Below are 18,755 nucleotides of genomic sequence, written 5' to 3'. Positions count from 1 at the left end.
AACAATGGTGCGGCACACACTTTCTAATGCTTAGGCTTGCTTCATATTATGATTTTGCTATCCGTCTCACTGTATCATATTGGAATGTTTCCATTTGAATGTACAGAAAAACAGTCAACCAAATTTTTGTGCTACAAAATGTTTTTTTAAAAATCCATTTTATCCACATTTTTTTTTTTTTTATAAAACGGAAACATTAAACAGATAGCAAAATCGTGACCAGGTATTGTGCAAGAAAAGCTTTAACTCCACTCAATCAAGACTTTACAGAGTATAAAGGGCTAAGTATTATGTAAACTTGACCTTCTAGTTTTCTTAAGAGATATTAGTATATTTCCCATTCTCGTGCAGCTCTGTTTAGGTGATGGAAAAGCCCCCACCCATCTATAATAAGTTACCAAAGTTTATTTCCTCTTGAGACCCGTGTATCCAGAGAAAGTAAGAAAACACTGTGGGAAGAGAAGTGAATGGTGCCTTACATACTGCAAGAAATCACAGTTCCTGTGCTAAGCTGCACTATTGTCAGTAACATTAACAGGAAGTCTCTCTGTGTCATGTATGTAGTGGTCACTCCAGGAATAACCGGTTTCTAAGGTTGGAAATTCAAAATAATGGAATTTGTAATCTTTAAAAGATAAAAAATATTGAAAAAAAGTGTTATAGTTTCATAGTTTATACCACCAGTGTATTCTGATGTTTTCTTTAAGGGCCAGTTCAGACGCAGTAAAACTGGCAGAATTCCATGGCGGAACTCTCCACTGTGGAATCCCGTCAGCCTCCATGTCATACAGCCAGTCTATGGGAGGGTTGTGCGCCTCTCCACTTGGGAGAATTGACATTCTTCTGAGCGGAGAGAGAAGGTGTGCGAGCCGTCTCATAGACTGCCTGTATGACACGGAGGCTGGAAGGATTTCACTGTGGAGAGTTCCACCAGCTTTACTCTGTGTGAACTGTCCCTAAGGCTGGGTTCACGCTGTGTTTTTGCAGTTCGTTTAACATATCTGTTTTATGGGGGAAAACAGGTGCTGGATACAAGCCGACAGTTAATTCACCTAAAGGTGAAAATGACCTAAGAATTGTGCGGGCATAAAGCTGTGTGACGGAGGAGCGGTGCTGATCGTTTGGTATTATTAGAAGGAATTTCTTCTTTCTGTTTTGTTTTTTGTTTCTGCCCCACATACATACAGCCGGTGTTTGTAGTTCCAGAAAGTAGACATAATATGCAGATATAGGCTGGGTTCACACACAGTATTTTTGCTCAGTATTTTGGTCCTCAAACCAGGAGTGGATTGAAAACACACTAAATTTCAACAGTGTGTGAACATAGCCTTTCTGTGTTTTCAATCCACTCCTGGTTTTGGTTGCAAAATGAGGACTAAAATACTGAGCAAAAATACTGTGTGTGAACCCAGCCATAAAATGCAGCAATGCAAATAATTCTGTTATGTAACATAGTAAAATTGTTCTATGGAAAGGAGGCAAAACATGTAGATATGACAGGTGTTTATTTTTACATTGCAAATGGAAAATACATGTAAAACATTTGTATCACCACATTGTACATATATAGGAGTATCCTTTCAATAAAATATGGTTTAAAAAAAAGTAAGCATCCATTAAACACTACAAAAACGCAGTGTGAACCCAGTCTGACAGTATATGTGTAATAAAATGGTATTGGGCAGGATTTAGTGAGGTTAGCTCATACCCAGAGAAGACCTTATGGCAATTTTGATGTATTATAAAAATACACACTGACGCAATAAAGAAAGCTTAAAGGGATTGTTTGGTTATTGGTCATGGTCAAGATGCTGCTGGGAACATAACAGACAATGTATGCCTACCTGTCAAACGCTGCTGCTGGTTGCCAGGCCATCCTGGTGTCTACTGCAAATCATCCACCGATGTGTCATACAGACAGGAAATGCCCATCCTCTATCTTTGCCAAGTGGTCGTGCACATCGGCTGTCTGCACAGCACATCTGCAGATGTTTTGCAGAAACTGGTAGTGGAGCAGGACAGGTAAGTGACATAACATTGTGGGTTTTTTGTTGTTTTTTTTTACATATGGCTCAATTAAATAGAAAAAATAAAAATCACTTACCTGCCCCATCCTCCTGCAACTGCTATTTTAATATCGCCCGTTCACTGGTGGTTCCTGCTTCTGCTGAGACAACTTGTCTGTAGTGATGTCATTCACAATGGAGTGATAATATTTGCTATACTTATGCTCGTTTTTTGTAGGACGGCACACAGTTCAGTTAATGCCTATACTAAATTTTCATCCTGCCCAGAGAGCTGCTAACAGGCCTATGTAATCGCAATATACTTTAAGGGAACCGTATCCATAAAGATATTAGACCTTAAATAGTTATTTTATGGCCATTAAAACCCTTAGCTATATACACACAGAGATGTACATAAAAAAATAAATATATAACCACACAATGGTAGGTAAATGCATGGCTATAGGTTTGGCTATAGTTTCCTTTTTTAAAACGGTCACATAATTTTTTAAAATATATATAAATTTGTATATATATATTATATATATTTAGTTTCACAAATCTTACATTATGAGGTGTGCAATGGTTAATGCAAAAATATCCACTGGTATATACTGGTGTATTCAAGATGTTATAATGTTTCACTCTAGTAATTGTGACGTGCTTAGAAAATGTTGAGGGGTTTTCCGGGGATTAATAAAAAAAATTAAAAAAAATCCAAGGTGCAATAATTGTAATGGGATTGTAATTTTTTTTTTTTTTTTAAAGTAGACTTTTTCAGTTGCTCCCAATCCAGCTCCATCTCTTCTCCATAGTCTCAAGCAGAAGTGTCCTGGTTGCATCACTCTACCTGGGAACGTTGCAACCACCAGCCTTAGTGGTTGCATGCACTTGTTGTTGCACGTGACCACTGAGGCCTGTGATTGTATGCAAAGTTTTTTTTGTTTTGTTTTTTTTCAGTCCCTGCACCGTGGCAGATATTTTTTATTAAACCCAAAACCTCCTTACTGAAAAGGGAACATGGATCTAAGTGTCTACCTTCTCCGCCCATCACGCTCTTGTTTTTCTGCGTACTGTATGTGTTTCTGTTTGGAGCGATATATATGAGATGAGCACACCATGTGAAAATCACTGTAAGAAATAAAGCTGCAGATTGTCTTTTTATTTACTAAGGATTATTTCTATATCAGAGGCTTGAAATAAAAGGGAGGCTGGGTGAACTGTGGCCGTGCTGCGTGTGGTTTTGTTTCTATAAGATGCTAATGTAGACGGTTCTGTGAATAGCTGCCTTCTGGGCCTAGTACCCATCGTAGATATGACATATATCTTATGGCAGGGGTAGGGAACCTTGGCTCTCCAGCTTTTGCAAAACTACAACTCCCATCATGCTTGGCTAACGCTTTGGCTGTCTGGGCATGATGGGAGTTGTAGTTTTGTAAAAGCTGAAGAGCCAAGGTTCCCTACCCCTTTCTTATGGATTTAGGCCTCATTCACACATCTGTATTTCTGTTCACAGCCATCACTACAGGTGTGTACCCGCGGTCATCTGCATTTACACAGACCCCTTCATATAGGGGATCCTTGCCCCAAATGTGCCCTGTATAAGAGCTTGTTTATTGTGGCACGGATTCTGCCCAAAGACCCGTAACATGTATAGGGCCATAGAAATGAATAGGTCCTTATTCTGTCTTCGTGCGGTCCTCAAATATAGACCAAGTAAGCGGATGTGGGAAAGAGGCCTTACTCTACCCAGAATGTATGCTGTATACTTCTATATGCGTCTGTATTAAGGGAAGGAAAATGTCTATTGATGGACATTAATCTCCAGGGACAGGTCTTTGTTTCCTGTGATCAGCACACAACATAAATATGAAAAGTGGTCACTATAACAATGCATAGTTAAAGGGGTACTCCAGCGGAATTTTTTTTATTTTATATTAACTAGTGCCAGGAATTTATATAGATCTGTAATTTACTTGTATTCAAAAATCTCCTTTCTTCCAGTACTTATCAGCTGCTGTATGTGATGCCCTTTCCAGTCTGCCTTGGTGCTCTCTGCCGCCACCTCTGTCCGTGTAAGGAACTGTCTAGATTAGTAGCAAATCCCCACAGAAAACCTCCTCTATTCTGGACAGTTCCTGACATGGACAGAGGCGGCAGCAGAGAGCACTGTGTCAGACTGGAAAGAATACACCACTTCCTGCAGGACATACAGCAGCTGATAAGTACTAGAAGACTTGAGATTTTTTAAATAGAAGTAAAATACAAATCTATATAACTTTCTGAAAGAAAAAATAAAGCCAACAGAGTTCCCCTTTAACAAAGAGAAATTAAACAGTCAGATATTGAGGTAGTTTCATCTCCAAAAGGCTGGGGTCCCAGAGGTCGTACCCCACCAATAAGCTTGTTATCCTTTTTAACTTTTAATATAATAATAATATAAAATTTTAAATCTATTACCAGTTTGTGTTACTCTTTGCAAGCAAATCTGGATATATTTTTTGGCCTTGATATGACAATTGGATTGTATTACTACAACAATGTACAGATGGCACATGACTTGACAATGGCTTTTAGTGTCATTTTTCCCTTTCGAGGAATGCTGTCCGAGCTGCTTCAAGAACCCCTTCAGGGTCTGCTACTTTAACCTGGGGAGGGGAACAAAGGGTAGGAGTTGGTTATATGTATATTAAGAATAGGGGACATGTAAAAATAAAAAAATAAAAAAAAAATATATATATAATTTGCTACCCTGATTCCATAGAGCTGCCATTTTTTTTTTTATATAGATTGTTTATTAAATTTTTCACTTATAAACATACAAATATAGACTTTCAAAAATATAAACAATAACCAATATGTCTTGGCATAAAACATTTTCATTGAATAGCGGCCACAGAGAACCTGTCAGTGCTCACAATGGAGCGTGCGGCTCCAGCCGCACCCTTCATTGTGAGCAGTGGGGGATTCAGATATGGGCAGTGATGATCTCTGACACCGGCCATTCTGTGACCCGGCCAGGGTCTTACGCCATGTGAACATGGCCTAATCTTGTATCTTCCCAAACATCCCATGATGTCAGAGCAATAAAAGTCTCCACTAAATGCTGTGATGAGTTTTGCCCAGTATCCTCAGAGGGACGGGGGTTAGTGATGCTGGGACCCATATACTTTCTATTAGTTTGTGCGCCACTCTACATGATACAAAAACGGTTAAAAAAAAAAAACACACAAACTGCAGAATCTGATTTATCTGACACAATCTTGTTCCTATAGATTTGCTTCCTGACAACTCAGTATACTGACGACAGAAAAGAGGAAGGACGACTTCACCACAATTGGGCCATATGATTCCCTGTCACAACCGGTTTCACAGATTGACCTAAAGATTAGGCTGAGTTGCTATGTGAAAAAGTAATGAATATAAGAAGCTATGCAGGAAATAACATACAAAACTATTTTTTTTTTGTTTTTGCAGCCTACGCACCTCGTCAGTAGGTTTATGTCATCCTATCTCAGGGTGACATAAAGTAGTGACAGAGAAGCTGAACAGAATGATGGATCACTTACATTGTTCTGTGCCGCTGATCCAGAGATCCCCTCCTGAATAACATGGACAATAAGTAGTCCTCTCCATTATGTGCATGAGCTCAGTAGTCCTGGATATTCATGAGAAGCAGAAAACTCTGCACACCAGTTGCTGATTGGCAGTTATCTATCCATTCTGTGTATAGGCGGCGACTGTCAATCGGCAGCTGGGGGGAGGGGGGTGGCAGGAATCCTATTCTCCTGCATATTAGGAGAACGGCTGAACAGAATGATGTAAGTAATACACTGATCTGTTCAGCATTTCTGTCACTAGTTTATGCTGCCCTCTTTTTATGCACCATATACCTACTGACAGATTCCCTGTAAAGTTACACTCCACTAATCTAATTGATAGACCCAAACATGATAATTTTTATTTACATGGCCAATTTCCTTTTAAATGTCCCATAATCACTTCAAATGACTTTTTCCGAACGGAGAGCCACAGAAAGTGGGTGGGATTCCTTCTAAGCATTTCATGTAGCGGTAGAAACAGGATGCACCATAGACTGGAGGAAGCAGATGGTGTTTTAGACAACACTTTTACATAGCGGGTCAGAAAAAAAAATCTAGTGTGCAATGCGTTTACATTAAAAAGCAACGATGGCTTGACAGAAATTACAAAAGGAATAGGTTTTGCTCAAGCTCTTGCATTTAAGAGGAAGTAATATGCATGCACTTTAAGCATACTTTTTTTTTTTTTTTTACATACCATTGTACAAGCTATTGCTACTTTCCAAAGTACATTTTTTTCTTAAAGGGAAACTAACAGCAGGTTAGAAGCCTCCGACCTGCTGCTATGTTGTTATTTTTCCACAGGAATGTAAATTTCTTACCTTGATCCTCAGTGCCTGCGTCTGTGGGAAATTTGTATTTTATCCGCTAAGCAAATTATGTGGTTTGGTGCACTAGGAGCAGGACTGCCGCCCTCAGTGGACCGATCCAAAAAAATCAATATTGGGGCATTTGGTCAGTGACATCACTGGAAGACTGGTCAGAAGATAGGCTATACGCCTGAAACAGCTGTCATCACAGGAGGCACGTTGAGCACCCGTTACCTTTTCCACCCCCCTCCCTGCGATGTGATCTGCACGAACTAAGAGCCTGCTATCAAGGTCTGGTGAGTGCCGGACATGTTTTTCTCCATCCATCATTATATTGTTATTCCATATAAAGCTATTTTCTTATTTGTCTGAAATTCTGATTTTTACCTCCGGAATAGGATATTTTGTTGGGGACGGCGCTTCTGCTCGGCCAAAATCTACCATAGTTCCACACTTTGGAATATCTTCTACCCATATTCCTTCATACATTTGGCCTTTGTCAAGGTAAAAAAACTTCCCGGGGCCGTGCTTCTTCCCTCCTTTCCAGGAACCTTCAAAGCGATTTTCATTTGCTGTAAATAAGAGAATATCAGGATATGTGGGAAACCATTGTCCTTGTCCCTGTCTACACAGGGGAAACCTGCAGCACCGCAGACAAACCGATCCTGAAATGATACTCACTGCCAGCTGTTCCTTAAAGGGGTATGCCAGCAAAAATCTTTTCAATCATTTCAATTAAATTGGTTTCTGAAAGTTATATAGACTTGTAATGAACTTGTACTTGAAAGCCTCTTTACCTCTCCAGGCTGTAAGGAATACTATTTCCTGCAGGACATACAGCAGCTGATAAGTACTGGAAGATTCGAGATTTTTTTTTTTTTTTTAATAGAAGTAAATTGCAAATCTCTGGCTGGAGACTGAAGATTTCTTAATAGAAGGAAAGTACAAATCTATAAAACTTTCTGAAACCGGTTGATTTTATAGAAAAAAAAGATTTTCACCGAAGTACCCCTTTAACGCTGGTTACTTTGTAAATATACAAGTGCATCTTAAATTAGAATATCATTAAAAAAGAATTTAAAAAAGGTAATTAAATTCAAAAAGTGAAACCCCTATATTATATAGATTCATTACAAACAGAGGGAACTTTTTCTAGTGTTTATTTCTGTTAATGTTGATGATTATGGCTTAAAGGGAATGTGTCACCTCAATTTTCTTTTACTGATTAGAGTCAGATACTGAAACTTGTTCTTTTATTCTAATTTGATCCTATTTTCTGACTTTAATTTTAATTTATTTCCCTTTTTGTACATTGCTATGGGGGTGGCCATCTTGCCTGAGCTGTTCTTTACATCATTTAGTGACATGCTTTACAGCAAGACTCAAGGACATAGACAACAACAGACAGACTCTGTCCCCTTGAGATAAATGTGAAACATCAAGGGGCTCTGTGACCTGTAAAGAGGTCATTCCACAGGGAGCTGCTATTGTCTCCTCTACCTACTGGTGTCACATGACACTGCAATGCTGTAGAGATCACTTTACAGCAGCCTCCTCTTATCACCACAGACACAACAGGAAGTCTCAGCTTAGTTTTAGCCCCAGTGGTGAGAATGAAAACTGCAAGATATCAGGATGATTTTATAATATAGATAGAAAAATGAGAAATTTGAAAAAATGTCACCAAAAATGTAAAAAAAAATGTTTAACATGAAAACATTTATACAATAAGTTATTTTCTGATCACACATTCTCTTTAAAATGGTTGAAAAAAACTTGTAAAAAAAAATTAAAAGATCAAAGTCACAGAGATTTAGCATTTCCTTTACTTTACAATGGAAACCATTGTTTGGAGTCTGTCAGATGGGTCTGTGGGTTATACAAGGCTAAGAACCTCTAACCCCCTGCTCCAGTCTAATAAATGATTGCACATTACATAGCAGATCATAATGATGTATAATGATATCAGTGTGATGTACCTAACCGTAACATCCCTTGGCCGCAGTATTTATCTTCTCGCCATTCTCCTTCATAGATATCTCCATTAGCGAAGTACATTCGACCCCAGCCACTTCTCTCTCCGGCCTCCCAGTCACCTTCATAATATTCTTTATCTGTGAAGAAATGTGTCCCGTAACCCTGTACAGATAAAGCAATTCACCTGTCACCATATGTCGTATAGTTGCAGCTCTTCTGAATATATAATAAGAATTAACCCCAAACTGAGGCAGTACAAAATTACTTAAAGGGGTACTCTGCTCAAACATAAATTTTCATATATTGCTGCCCATGGTGAGACTAACAATTCCTTCCATACTTGTTATAATCTATTCAGTCTCCTTCCTTCAGTTCTGAGCTGCTGCTTACTGCTGAAGACACAAATATATGTGTGTGAGCTTTTATCTCTGTCTCTCCCTCCTCCCCCCTCCCTTCTGAGACGGCTGATGTAAACAAGTGCCTATCTGCAACTTTGTAATGCCAGGAGCAATAGTTCGGCAACTTGACCTCAGATTAAAGAGTTTGTCCAGGAAAAATTAAAGTGGTAGTGTAGCGCTAAAAAATTATTCACAGAATAACACACATTATAAAGTTATACAACTTTGTAATGTATGTTATGTATGTGAATGGCCCCCTTCCCGTGTCCCACCACCCCCGGCCGTGTACCCGGAAGTGTTGGTGCATTATACATTACCTGATCCGTGTCGCGCATGTCCGCCATCTTGTGCCAAACGTCATCTTCGGCCGTCCGAATCGCTGCCGCCGTCCTTCCTCTGCCATGTCATCAGCTGCTCAGCCGCGATTGGCTGAGCATAACTGTGCTCAGCCAATCGCGGCTGAGCACAGTTATGACGCGGCAGAGGAAGGACGGCGGCAGCGATTCGGCCGGCCGGCTGAAGATGACGTTTGGCACAAGATGGCGGACATGCGCGACACGGATCAGGTATGTATAATGCACCACACTTCCGGGTACACGGGCGGGGGTGGTGGGACACGGGAAGGGGGCGATTCACATACATAACATACATTACAAAGTTGTATAACTTTATAATGTGTGTTATTCTGTGAATAATTTTTTAGCGCTACACTACCCCTTTAACTTGTCTCTTATCCACGGGGGGGATCTGACCTCTGTGCCCTCTGCTGATCTCCGTATTATGCCCCTGGCTTCTTTTTCATGAATACAATCAGGGGACAAGTTCATTTTGCCCAAACAACCTCCTTTACCCTCCCAGCATTACAAAGAAGCTACAATGTTGCAGATAAAACCTGCCAGGGACATTATATTAACCATCTCGGAAAGGAGGGGGAGACAGAAAGAAAGGCTCACATACAGATTTTTGTGTCTTTAGCAGAAAGCAGCAGCTCAGAACTGGGGGAAGGAGGCTGAATAGATAAAAAGTATGGCAGGAATTGTTAGTCTCACCATGGAGAGCAACATATCAACATTTATGTCTGAGTAAAATACCTCTGTATCAGCACAACAGCACAAAGATTTAAACTGTTTCGGAGCTTCAAGCATCATCATGAATCATGATGCCGGGAACTCTGACCTCCATTCTGTAGCACATTGTCTATATTTACTAAGCGTGTGAATGCCCCCTTAGGTAGACAGGTACATGATCACAGGTGCAGTCTGATTGAAGATTTGGTCTTGCCAAAAGAAGGCGTAAAAGTGCTCTCCCCACTGCCCTTAAAAAAAAACAAAAAACTCTGAGGCTACTTTAGGTGAGTGTCGACTACTAGACATGCCTATACAGCTGAATAGAAGACGTTTTGCCCAGGTGCCAGAGCCTTGTTTGTCTAGAAGCAACATACATGTTTTTTGTCGTTCTTCCAGCCTCCAGAATAAACCTTGACGTATTCTCCCGTGTTGGGCTCTCGCTCACTGTATGTCCCGAAACCACTTCTTTTTCCATTTTTCCATTCTCCTTCGTAAATGGACTTGGTGCTTTTCCATGTAAAGATGCCTTTGCCTGAAATACCACAATTCAAGAAAGAGAGGAACATTTATCAATTAAGATTTATCAAACATGGTGTAAAGTGAAACTGGCCCAGTTGCCCCAGCAACCAATCAGATTCCACCTTTCATTCCTCACAGATTCTTTGGAAAATGAAAGGTGGAATCTGATTGGTTGCTAGGGGCAACTGAGCCAGTTTCACTTTACACCATGTTTGATAAATCTCCCCCTAAATGTCTATGCCCACCAAGCTGATATTCATGCACTTTGCTACCAGTTAATTTGTAGAATATATGTCGGTGTTCACACACTTTTATGTGTAATTTTTCCGGCCAAGGCCAGATGTGGATTAAAAAGGAATGAAAAAAAACATAAAAGAAGGACTAGGGCCATTTTAAACAGCCTGATCTGTATGCCATGTATGACCAGAAATTAGCGAGATAAGTGAGCCTTTACATGGCATGACTAATGGAGTGGCTTGGTCGCATGAACGATCATTGTATCATTTGTGCGGCCATTTAAATTCATTGTTATTGATTGTTTAACGATAACAATTCATTTAAATGGCCATACAAAAGATCAAATCAGCAAAAGAGGAGGAGTTTGCTCACTCGTCTGACGATCCCCGGCCCTTTTACTCAGACTGATTATCAGGTGAATGAGTGTTCCTAGGAATGCTTGTAAGTAATAATCAGAACTTTAGGCTGGTATCACACACAGAAATCTTTGGGGAATATTTCCAGCACAGTTTTTGTGCCAAAACCAGAAGAGGATCCAACAGGAAAGAGAAGTACAACTCCTCCCTGTATATTTCCCAGATCATTTGAATCCACCTCTGGCTTTGGCTGAAAAACTGCCGTGTATGAAACCAGGATAACACTTCTCCTTCATTATCCCATTCACTTCAGCTTAACAATACTGAATTAAAACGGCTTCAAAAGCTCTGGCCGAGACAGGAACTCTGTCTCGGTTTTCTATGAATCCTCATAGAGAACCTCTCCTGCCAGAGGTGGCAGCAGAGAGCGCTGTGTCAGACTGAAAATAAAACAACATTTCCTGCAGGACATACAGCAGCTAATAAGTATGGGAAGACTTGAGATTTTTTAATAGAAGTAAATTATAAAGCTATATAATTTTCTGATATCAGTTGATTTGAAAGAAAAATATTTTCGCTGGACTACCCCTTTAAATGTAAAAGCTGTAATGAGATGTTATTGGTAATTGCTTATTGCCTTTTCCATTGGTTTTTCATGCACCCCTGGGACTAGAGTCCACATTTCTAGACTTACCATGCTTTTTGTTGTTCAGCCACTCTCCTGTGTATTGATCCCCATTGACACTGTACACTGTATGTCTCAGACCGGACTTCTGGGCTTTTCTGTCCCAGTCCTTCCATGGTGGTTCAATGCTCTTGGGGTATTTTACAAAAGGCATCAGCACCTGAAATCACATCACATGCAGTAGTGGATTATAATAGGTCCGTTTGGGGCTGTAGCCCAGGGCCCTGAGCTCCTGAGGGGCTTTTTACCGCAATTTTGTGCAAATTAGGGCAAAACTGCATTCAGGAGACAATGCAGTAACATTACAGAATATATTGAAGGACCTTATCATGTGACAATGATGTCACCACAGGTCCTTTACAGGCTGCATTATGGAGTTAAAAGACTTAAAGGAGACCTGTCACCCCCGTGCCGGGGTGACAGGCTCCCGACCCCCCGTTAGAGCCCCCTATACTCACGTGATCCCGCCGGGTCCTGCTTCCTGAGCCGGCCGGGTCACGGAGATATCAGCATCCGAAGTCCGGCGCGCGCGCTGACAGCAGAGTCAGATGCCCATAGAGAATGAATGGGGAGTCTGATGCTCCGTCATTCTCTATGGGCATCGGACTCATCTGTCAGCGCGCGCGCCGGGCTTCGGGCGCTGATATCTTCGTGACCCGACCGTCTCAGGAAGCGGCACCCGGCGGGATCACGTGAGTATAGCTGGATCTAACAGGGGGTCGGGAGCCTGTCACCCCGGCACGGGGGGTGACAGGTGCTCTTTAAGTTAGTGCCGCTATAGTTACAGTGGGTTGGGGGGGTGGGGGGGGCAAGCTTGGTGAACAGCCCAATTTGGGTCAGTTGAACAACATTACTTACAGTTTTCCTGTAGTTAAAGGGGTACTTCATCGATTTTTATTTTTCTTTCAAATCAACTGGTTTCAGAAGGTTATATAGATTTGTAATTTACTTCTATTTAAAAATCTCAAGTCTTCCATTACTTATCAGCTGCTGTATGTCCTACAGGAAGTGGTGTATACTTTCCAGTCTGACACAGTGCTCTCTGCTGCCACCTCTGTCCATGTCAGGAACTGTCCAGAGCAGCAGCAAGTCCCCATAGAAAACCTCTCCTGCTCTGGACAGAGGTGGCAGCAGAGAGCACTGTGTCAGACTGGGAAAAATACACCACTTCCTGCAGAACATACAGCAGCTGATAAGTACTGGAAGACTAGATTTTTCAATGAAAGTAAATTACATCTCTATTTAACTTTCTGACACCAGTTGCTTTTGAATTATTTTTTTTTTTTATTGCTGGGGTGCCCCTTTTATTACAATCGTAATTAACCACTATCGTTCCGTGCATTATGGTGAATAATTTCAGATCTTTTGCAATTGTTTATTGTTAATCGGAGCAAACAAAAAAATCGCTTAGTCTGATTGGATACTAAGATGGAAAGATTATTGTGCAAAAAAATCGTTCATATTTCGGTGTACAGTATATGCAGCAACGATCAAATGGCTAACAAAAATTTGTTCATATATCGTTGATCGAATCTATTGAGACGACCATAAAATCATCCATAGTCCTTTGCTAATCTTTCAGTGTATGTACACATCATTTGCTCAATATTACGGTCGTTCGTATATAAGGCTATGTTCACGCTACGTAAAAAACACGGCCGTATTTCATAACAACGGCCGTATTTGCGCAAGCAACGGCCATTATATGCAAAATAATGCCCGTTGTTTGCGCAAATACGGCTGTTAGTATGAAATATGGCCGTGTTTTTTACGTAGTGTGAACCAGGCCTAGGAGTGTAAAATGAATGTTATTAACAACTATGATTCCATGTATAAGAGTATGTTCACACATATAGGATCCGCAGCTGATTTGATGGCGCAGATATCAATGTAATTAAATGACTGAACACAGTATCAAATCTGCGCCATCAAATCGGCTGCAGATCCTGTACGTGTGAACGCACCCTCATGGCCACTGATTTCAGATTGTTTGCAATCGTTTATCGTCAATCGGAGAAAATGAAAAATCGCTTCATCTAATAGAACCCTAATGCGTTATTCATATGTTCAGTGTTTTTCCCGGTCCGCTATTTTTACTCCATGATCTGTGCAGTTTGGTTCGTAATTTTATCCTGGATTATCCGTATCCGCATCCACATAAGATGTTGATGTGGTAGAAAAAAAAAATGGACTAGTTTGCTTTGATTTGATCCACGTTTTTCACGGACCTCACGGATGTGACAACACAAACCCATAGACTACTACTGGCTAATCTGTGCCGTGATTCGAGTTATGACATGTCCTATTTTTTTCCTGCGGCGTGGATCGTCTGAATAGACTTATATGATTTAAAGGCCCCACAATCACGGACAATTTTATGGAAAGTGTGAATGCAGCCTATAGTAGCATAATGTTTTAGGGTGGGTTCACACTACGGAATTCTCGCGGATAAACTCCATGTCACTTCATTCGGCGGATAGCGGAATACGTCAGCCCATAGAATGGTGTCTATGGAGCCGGCGGAAAGACGTGCGGACAGCCGACGAAATTCCGCTGAGTTTATCCGCGAGAATTCCGTAGTGTGTACCCACCCTTACACAGGAACAACTACTGCAAATATTCAAAAACTGGAGACATTTGAGAAAAGACATTTTAGAAAACAGCTAAAAACTTGTAAAACTGGTGAAACTAGTAGCAAAAGTGACTGACGGAATCGTCTTACTGCAGAACTCTGATCCCATTTTCTTTTTAGGCTTTAGAACAGGCATGGGGAACCTTCTGCCCTCCAGCTGTTGCAAAACTACAATTCCCATCATGCCTGGATAGCTTTAGCTTTGTCTGTCCAGGCATGATGGGAATTGTAGTTTTGCAGCAGCTGGAGGGCAGAAGGTTCGCCATGCCTGTTTTAGAAGTTAGTCAGCGCTCCCCCTCCAAGACGCCTAAAACGCCATTACAGATGACTGACCTATTCTCGTCTTCCTGTGCTACAATAGAACTAGACACCATCCCATAGAAATACATGTTATTTGCTCCAGCTCCATTAATCGATAATCTATAGACTTAAAAATCATACAGACCTCCTTCAGGGAATCCTTATTGGAAGTATCTGACCAGCAAAGAGCAGGAACACAAGATTATGTAGCGTGCAATGAGCAGCTCCACACAACACAACAATGGCAAAGGGAACCATGGCAACAGTACACCATGACGGCCAGGCCTCAAGCCTGTGTCACGCCTAGGGGGTGGGGGACATGCCTCAATACCTTATTCCTTATTCAACTTCATTATAAAGAACATGATGGTGTTACAGAGAACCCATTCTTAAATCCAAATCCATGCAGAGGATTCGATGGTCTTCTGGGCCCACAGATTGGAAATCATTGGAATATAACCATATACTCTGAATGGCCGCTTTATTAGAGATTTGTCCTTCAGAACGGTGACAATTTATAATGGAACAAATTTACAGGGGTGACAAACTCGTGGGCCTCGAGCTATTGCAAAACTACGACTCCCATCATGCCTGGACAGCCAAAGCTAAAGCTTTGGCTGTCCAGGCATACTGGGAGTTGTAGTTTTGCAACAGCTGGAGGGCCGCAAGTTTGACACCTGTGGAATATTTAATAGTTTCCAGTCTTCCAGTACTTATCAGCTGCTGTAAGTCCTGCAGGAAGTGGTGCATTCTTTCCAGTCTGACACAGTGATCTCTGCTGCCACCTCTGTCCATGTCAGGAACTGTCCAGAGCTGGAGAGGTTTTCTATGGGGATTTGCTTCTGCTTTGGACAGTTCCTGACATGGACAGAGGGGCAAACAGGCTGGAAAGAATACACCACTTCCTTCAGGACATACAGCAGCTGATAAGAACTGGAACACTGGATAGTTTTAAACAGAAGTAAATTACAAATCTATATAACTTTCTGACACCGGTTGGTTTAAAAGGAAAAAAAAAAATCATCCCTGCAGTTCCCCTTTAAACTCAGTGTGCCCAATAGGACTGTGCTACAGTATACATTGGCATGCTGGCTTGGCAGATGCTGCCAACATATTGACATAACAGAGTATGAATGGGCCATTATAATGTAGAGACAAGCAAGGAAGGGAGAGGGAATGTTTATATAGTTGCACCTATAACATTACGCAGCATATTACAGTAGGCGTCTCTCTCATGTTGTACGCCCCGTATTGGCGTACAAATACTGATGCCAAATACTGAACCAAATGCAGTGACTGCTATGCAAAGGCACCTAAGGCCAGGGCGCTACAGTATGGAAGCACTACTATCCAGCTTCAGCCTCTAAGGTCACATGCCATGTGCACATACAGATGCTACAAAGCGCAAAGCTGTGGGCCGGCATTGTGAGTCATGTATCAATATGCTCCATAGCATGCGGCCTAATTCTGTAAATCTCACTATTTTAAAGGGGTATTCAGCTCAGGTAAAATACATATTAAATCATCCCCCCTGCCGGAGACTAACAATTCCTTCCATATTTGTTGTTATCTATTTAATCTCCTTCCCCCAGTTCTGAGCTGCTGCTTACTGCTGAAGACACAAAAACCTGTGTGTGAGCATTTCTCTCTGTCTCCTTCTCCTCCCTTCTGAGAGGGCTCCCTGGCCAGCTCTATCTGCAACTTTTTTAACCTGATTTTTTTTTTTTTTTTTTTGCATCAACTGTCTTAGAAGGGAGGGGGAGACAGAGAGAAAGGCTCACACACAGATTTTTGTGTCTTCAGCAGAAAGCAGCAGCTAAGAACTGGGGGAAGGAGAATGAATAGATAACAACAATATGGAACAAATTGTTAGTCTACAGGAGGGGGGAATGTTTCAACACGTGGAAGTGGAATACCCCTTTAACCAATCTATAGTGCTCCAAAGGTTGCAGCGAAGTCTAGGCCCGACTCTTATGTATTTTGAAAGCGACCTGATTGTTTCTCTTTAATGTGATAAGACCTGCAGGTGTCACTCTCTCCATAGTAATTCAGTGACAGAGACATTCGCTGTGATACAATAGGTAGGTTTCAGGTGTTGTGGTTTATTTCCAGCATGTAAGGAATGGTTCCATTGACTCCATGAGATCACATTATATATGGACACATAAAGCCGCCGAACTATAACCCCCCCCCCACGGCTTTAGCTGTTCCTCAGGAATCCTGGAGCCCAGAACGTCTGACGCTCTTCAGTGGAAAATTACTCGTCTAGCAGGAGGACTGGGGAAAGCAGCTTGTCATATCTTATATCATGATTGCATATTTTTAGCCTGGGTGAAAGAATGTGTCGGGGTAAGATTTCCACTATCTAAGCTGAAGTCCTGGATGTAAAACAACACAACGGCGGCTCCAGGAGCTTCTGGATAAACTCCTCATTAAGGAGCATGAAAGAAGAAGCTTGTCAGGATCCGGACGGTTATGTAAGATGATAAAATGCATGGAGTAAGGACTTTATACAGACATTGAAGCACTACGCTATACTGCGGGATGGAACTATGAGCTATATCCGAGCTGATGGTCTATGGACTATGTGCTGGGAAAAATACAGAAGCAAATTTACATTATAAAGTGAATTGCTTGTTCGTTAGGGTAGCTTCACACGTACCGTATCGCAGTGGATTTTCTGCTGCTGATCCACAGCAGATTTGACTAAATGAATGAACACAGCATCAAATCCGCACTGTTAAATCTGCTGCAGATCCGCAGCAGATTTGATGCTGTGTTCATTCATTTAGTCAAATCTGCTGCAGATCCGCAGCAGAAAATCAACTGCGATAAGGTACATGTGAAGCTACCCTTAGGGTGCGTTCACATGTCCAGAATCTGCAGCAGATTTGATGGTGCAGATTTGAAGCTGCAGATTCAGAGCAAATCAATTCTGGGCCATAAAATCTGCTGCGGATCTGCTGCAGATTCAAATCTGCTGCAGATCCTGACCGTGTGAACGTACCCTTAGGCTTATACGCCTTTAATCTCTGTGCTGCTCCACCCCGGGTGCCTGGAAAAGCTGGATCCAGTTCTGGAAAACTTCTCCCAAATTCCCAGGACTGGATCCAGCTTTTCCAGGCACCCGGGGTGGAGCGGCACAGAGATCAAGGGCAGCTGGCATATAAGCCGAGGAAGCGATTCACTTTGTAGTGTAAAGTCGCTTATCTTTAGTGGTAAACTTTGCCCTGGTTTATTGTGCAGATGTACGAAGCCATCAACAAGTGCTTACTGACATTACTCCCATCGATAGCTTACTATCAGGGCTGTATGGACAGATCATGCTACACTAGGCCTGAATATGCCTCCATCTCATAGGATAGCAGATCCTAAGCTGAATGCTGGAGACTCCACCGATCCCTAGGCCTGAATACACCTCCTTCATGGGGAATTCCCATCTCATCTTGTTACCTATTCATAGGGTCCTATAATATCACAAGGGGGGGGGGTTATCTGCCCAATCAGGTAGAATGGGGCACATATCACCCCATGTCATAAAGACAATGGCATTTCGGCATGCTTAAAAACCATTGGTCGCTGACCACACATTGCTCCGTGTAATAGGAGGTGGATAGTAGGCAGATGATGAATGTATATATAAGAATAATAAAGTTTTACTTACCTCTCCACGCTCCCTCCTGCCAGTTCCGGGCTCACTGCAGCCACCAAAGCCATCTCTTAAAGAGGAAGTCCAACAAACACTAAAATCGGCACGCGGGGGTGGGTGCGAAAACTGAACTTACCCGTCCTCGTGTCTGCATTGGGCCACTCCAGGGTCCTGTTCACAGCAGCCGGCTGACATCTTCAGCTGCAACATCACAGCCCAGCTGAGCGATTGCCCTCTTGTGGTGCCTTCACACGGGGAGATTTATCTGACAGATTCTGGAAGCCTAAGCCAAGAAAGGATTTGAGAAGAGTAGGATTCTCGGTGTGACCTCTTTCCTGTTTATAGTCTGTTCCTGGCTTTGGCTTCAAAAATCTGTCAGATAAATCTGTCTGTGTGAACGCACCCTTAGCCAGTGGCTGGGGTGGTGTCCCGCCCCAGTCACTGGTTGGCTGAGCAGGCAAATCACTCAGCTGGGGTTGTGTCGTTGCAACTAGCAGAGCCGCAGGACCCCGGCTGCT

The 18,755-nt window shown here is 41.9% G+C and overlaps 1 protein-coding gene across 1 annotated transcript; it reads right to left on the bottom strand.

Annotated features, from left to right (window-relative positions):
* Nucleotides 1-4,115: 4,115 nt before the first annotated feature.
* On the bottom strand, nucleotides 4,116-14,840 carry MORN3 (MORN repeat containing 3). The gene is made up of 6 exons (XM_069964011.1): nucleotides 14,734-14,840; nucleotides 11,666-11,816; nucleotides 10,234-10,391; nucleotides 8,397-8,556; nucleotides 6,805-6,989; nucleotides 4,116-4,654 (listed from the first exon to the last, which is right to left on the bottom strand). Exons 2-6 carry the CDS (start codon nucleotides 11,808-11,810, stop codon nucleotides 4,586-4,588), a joined length of 717 nt encoding a protein of 238 aa, XP_069820112.1. The 5' UTR covers nucleotides 11,811-11,816; nucleotides 14,734-14,840; the 3' UTR covers nucleotides 4,116-4,585.
* Nucleotides 14,841-18,755: the final 3,915 nt, after the last annotated feature.

This window comes from Dendropsophus ebraccatus, chromosome 3 (assembly GCF_027789765.1).
Source record: "Dendropsophus ebraccatus isolate aDenEbr1 chromosome 3, aDenEbr1.pat, whole genome shotgun sequence".
In the NCBI taxonomy this organism is placed as follows: domain Eukaryota; kingdom Metazoa; phylum Chordata; class Amphibia; order Anura; family Hylidae; genus Dendropsophus; species Dendropsophus ebraccatus.
Note: the sequence above shows the minus strand (reverse complement) of the source record. Positions and strands in the feature narration are given on the sequence as shown.

What these genes read in the sequence shown, in the direction of transcription:
- MORN3 (XM_069964011.1), bottom strand. Translation starts at nt 11,810, where the DNA reads ATGCCTTTTGTAAAATACCCCAAGAGCATTGAACCACCATGGAAGGAC. An exon ending in GCTGAACAACAAAAAGCATG is followed by an intron (nt 10,392 to 11,665) that starts GTAAGTCTAGAA and finishes GTGGTATTTCAG; the next exon opens with GCAAAGGCATCTTTACATGG. An exon ending in GGAAGAACGACAAAAAACAT is followed by an intron (nt 8,557 to 10,233) that starts GTATGTTGCTTC and finishes TTATCTGTACAG; the next exon opens with GGTTACGGGACACATTTCTT.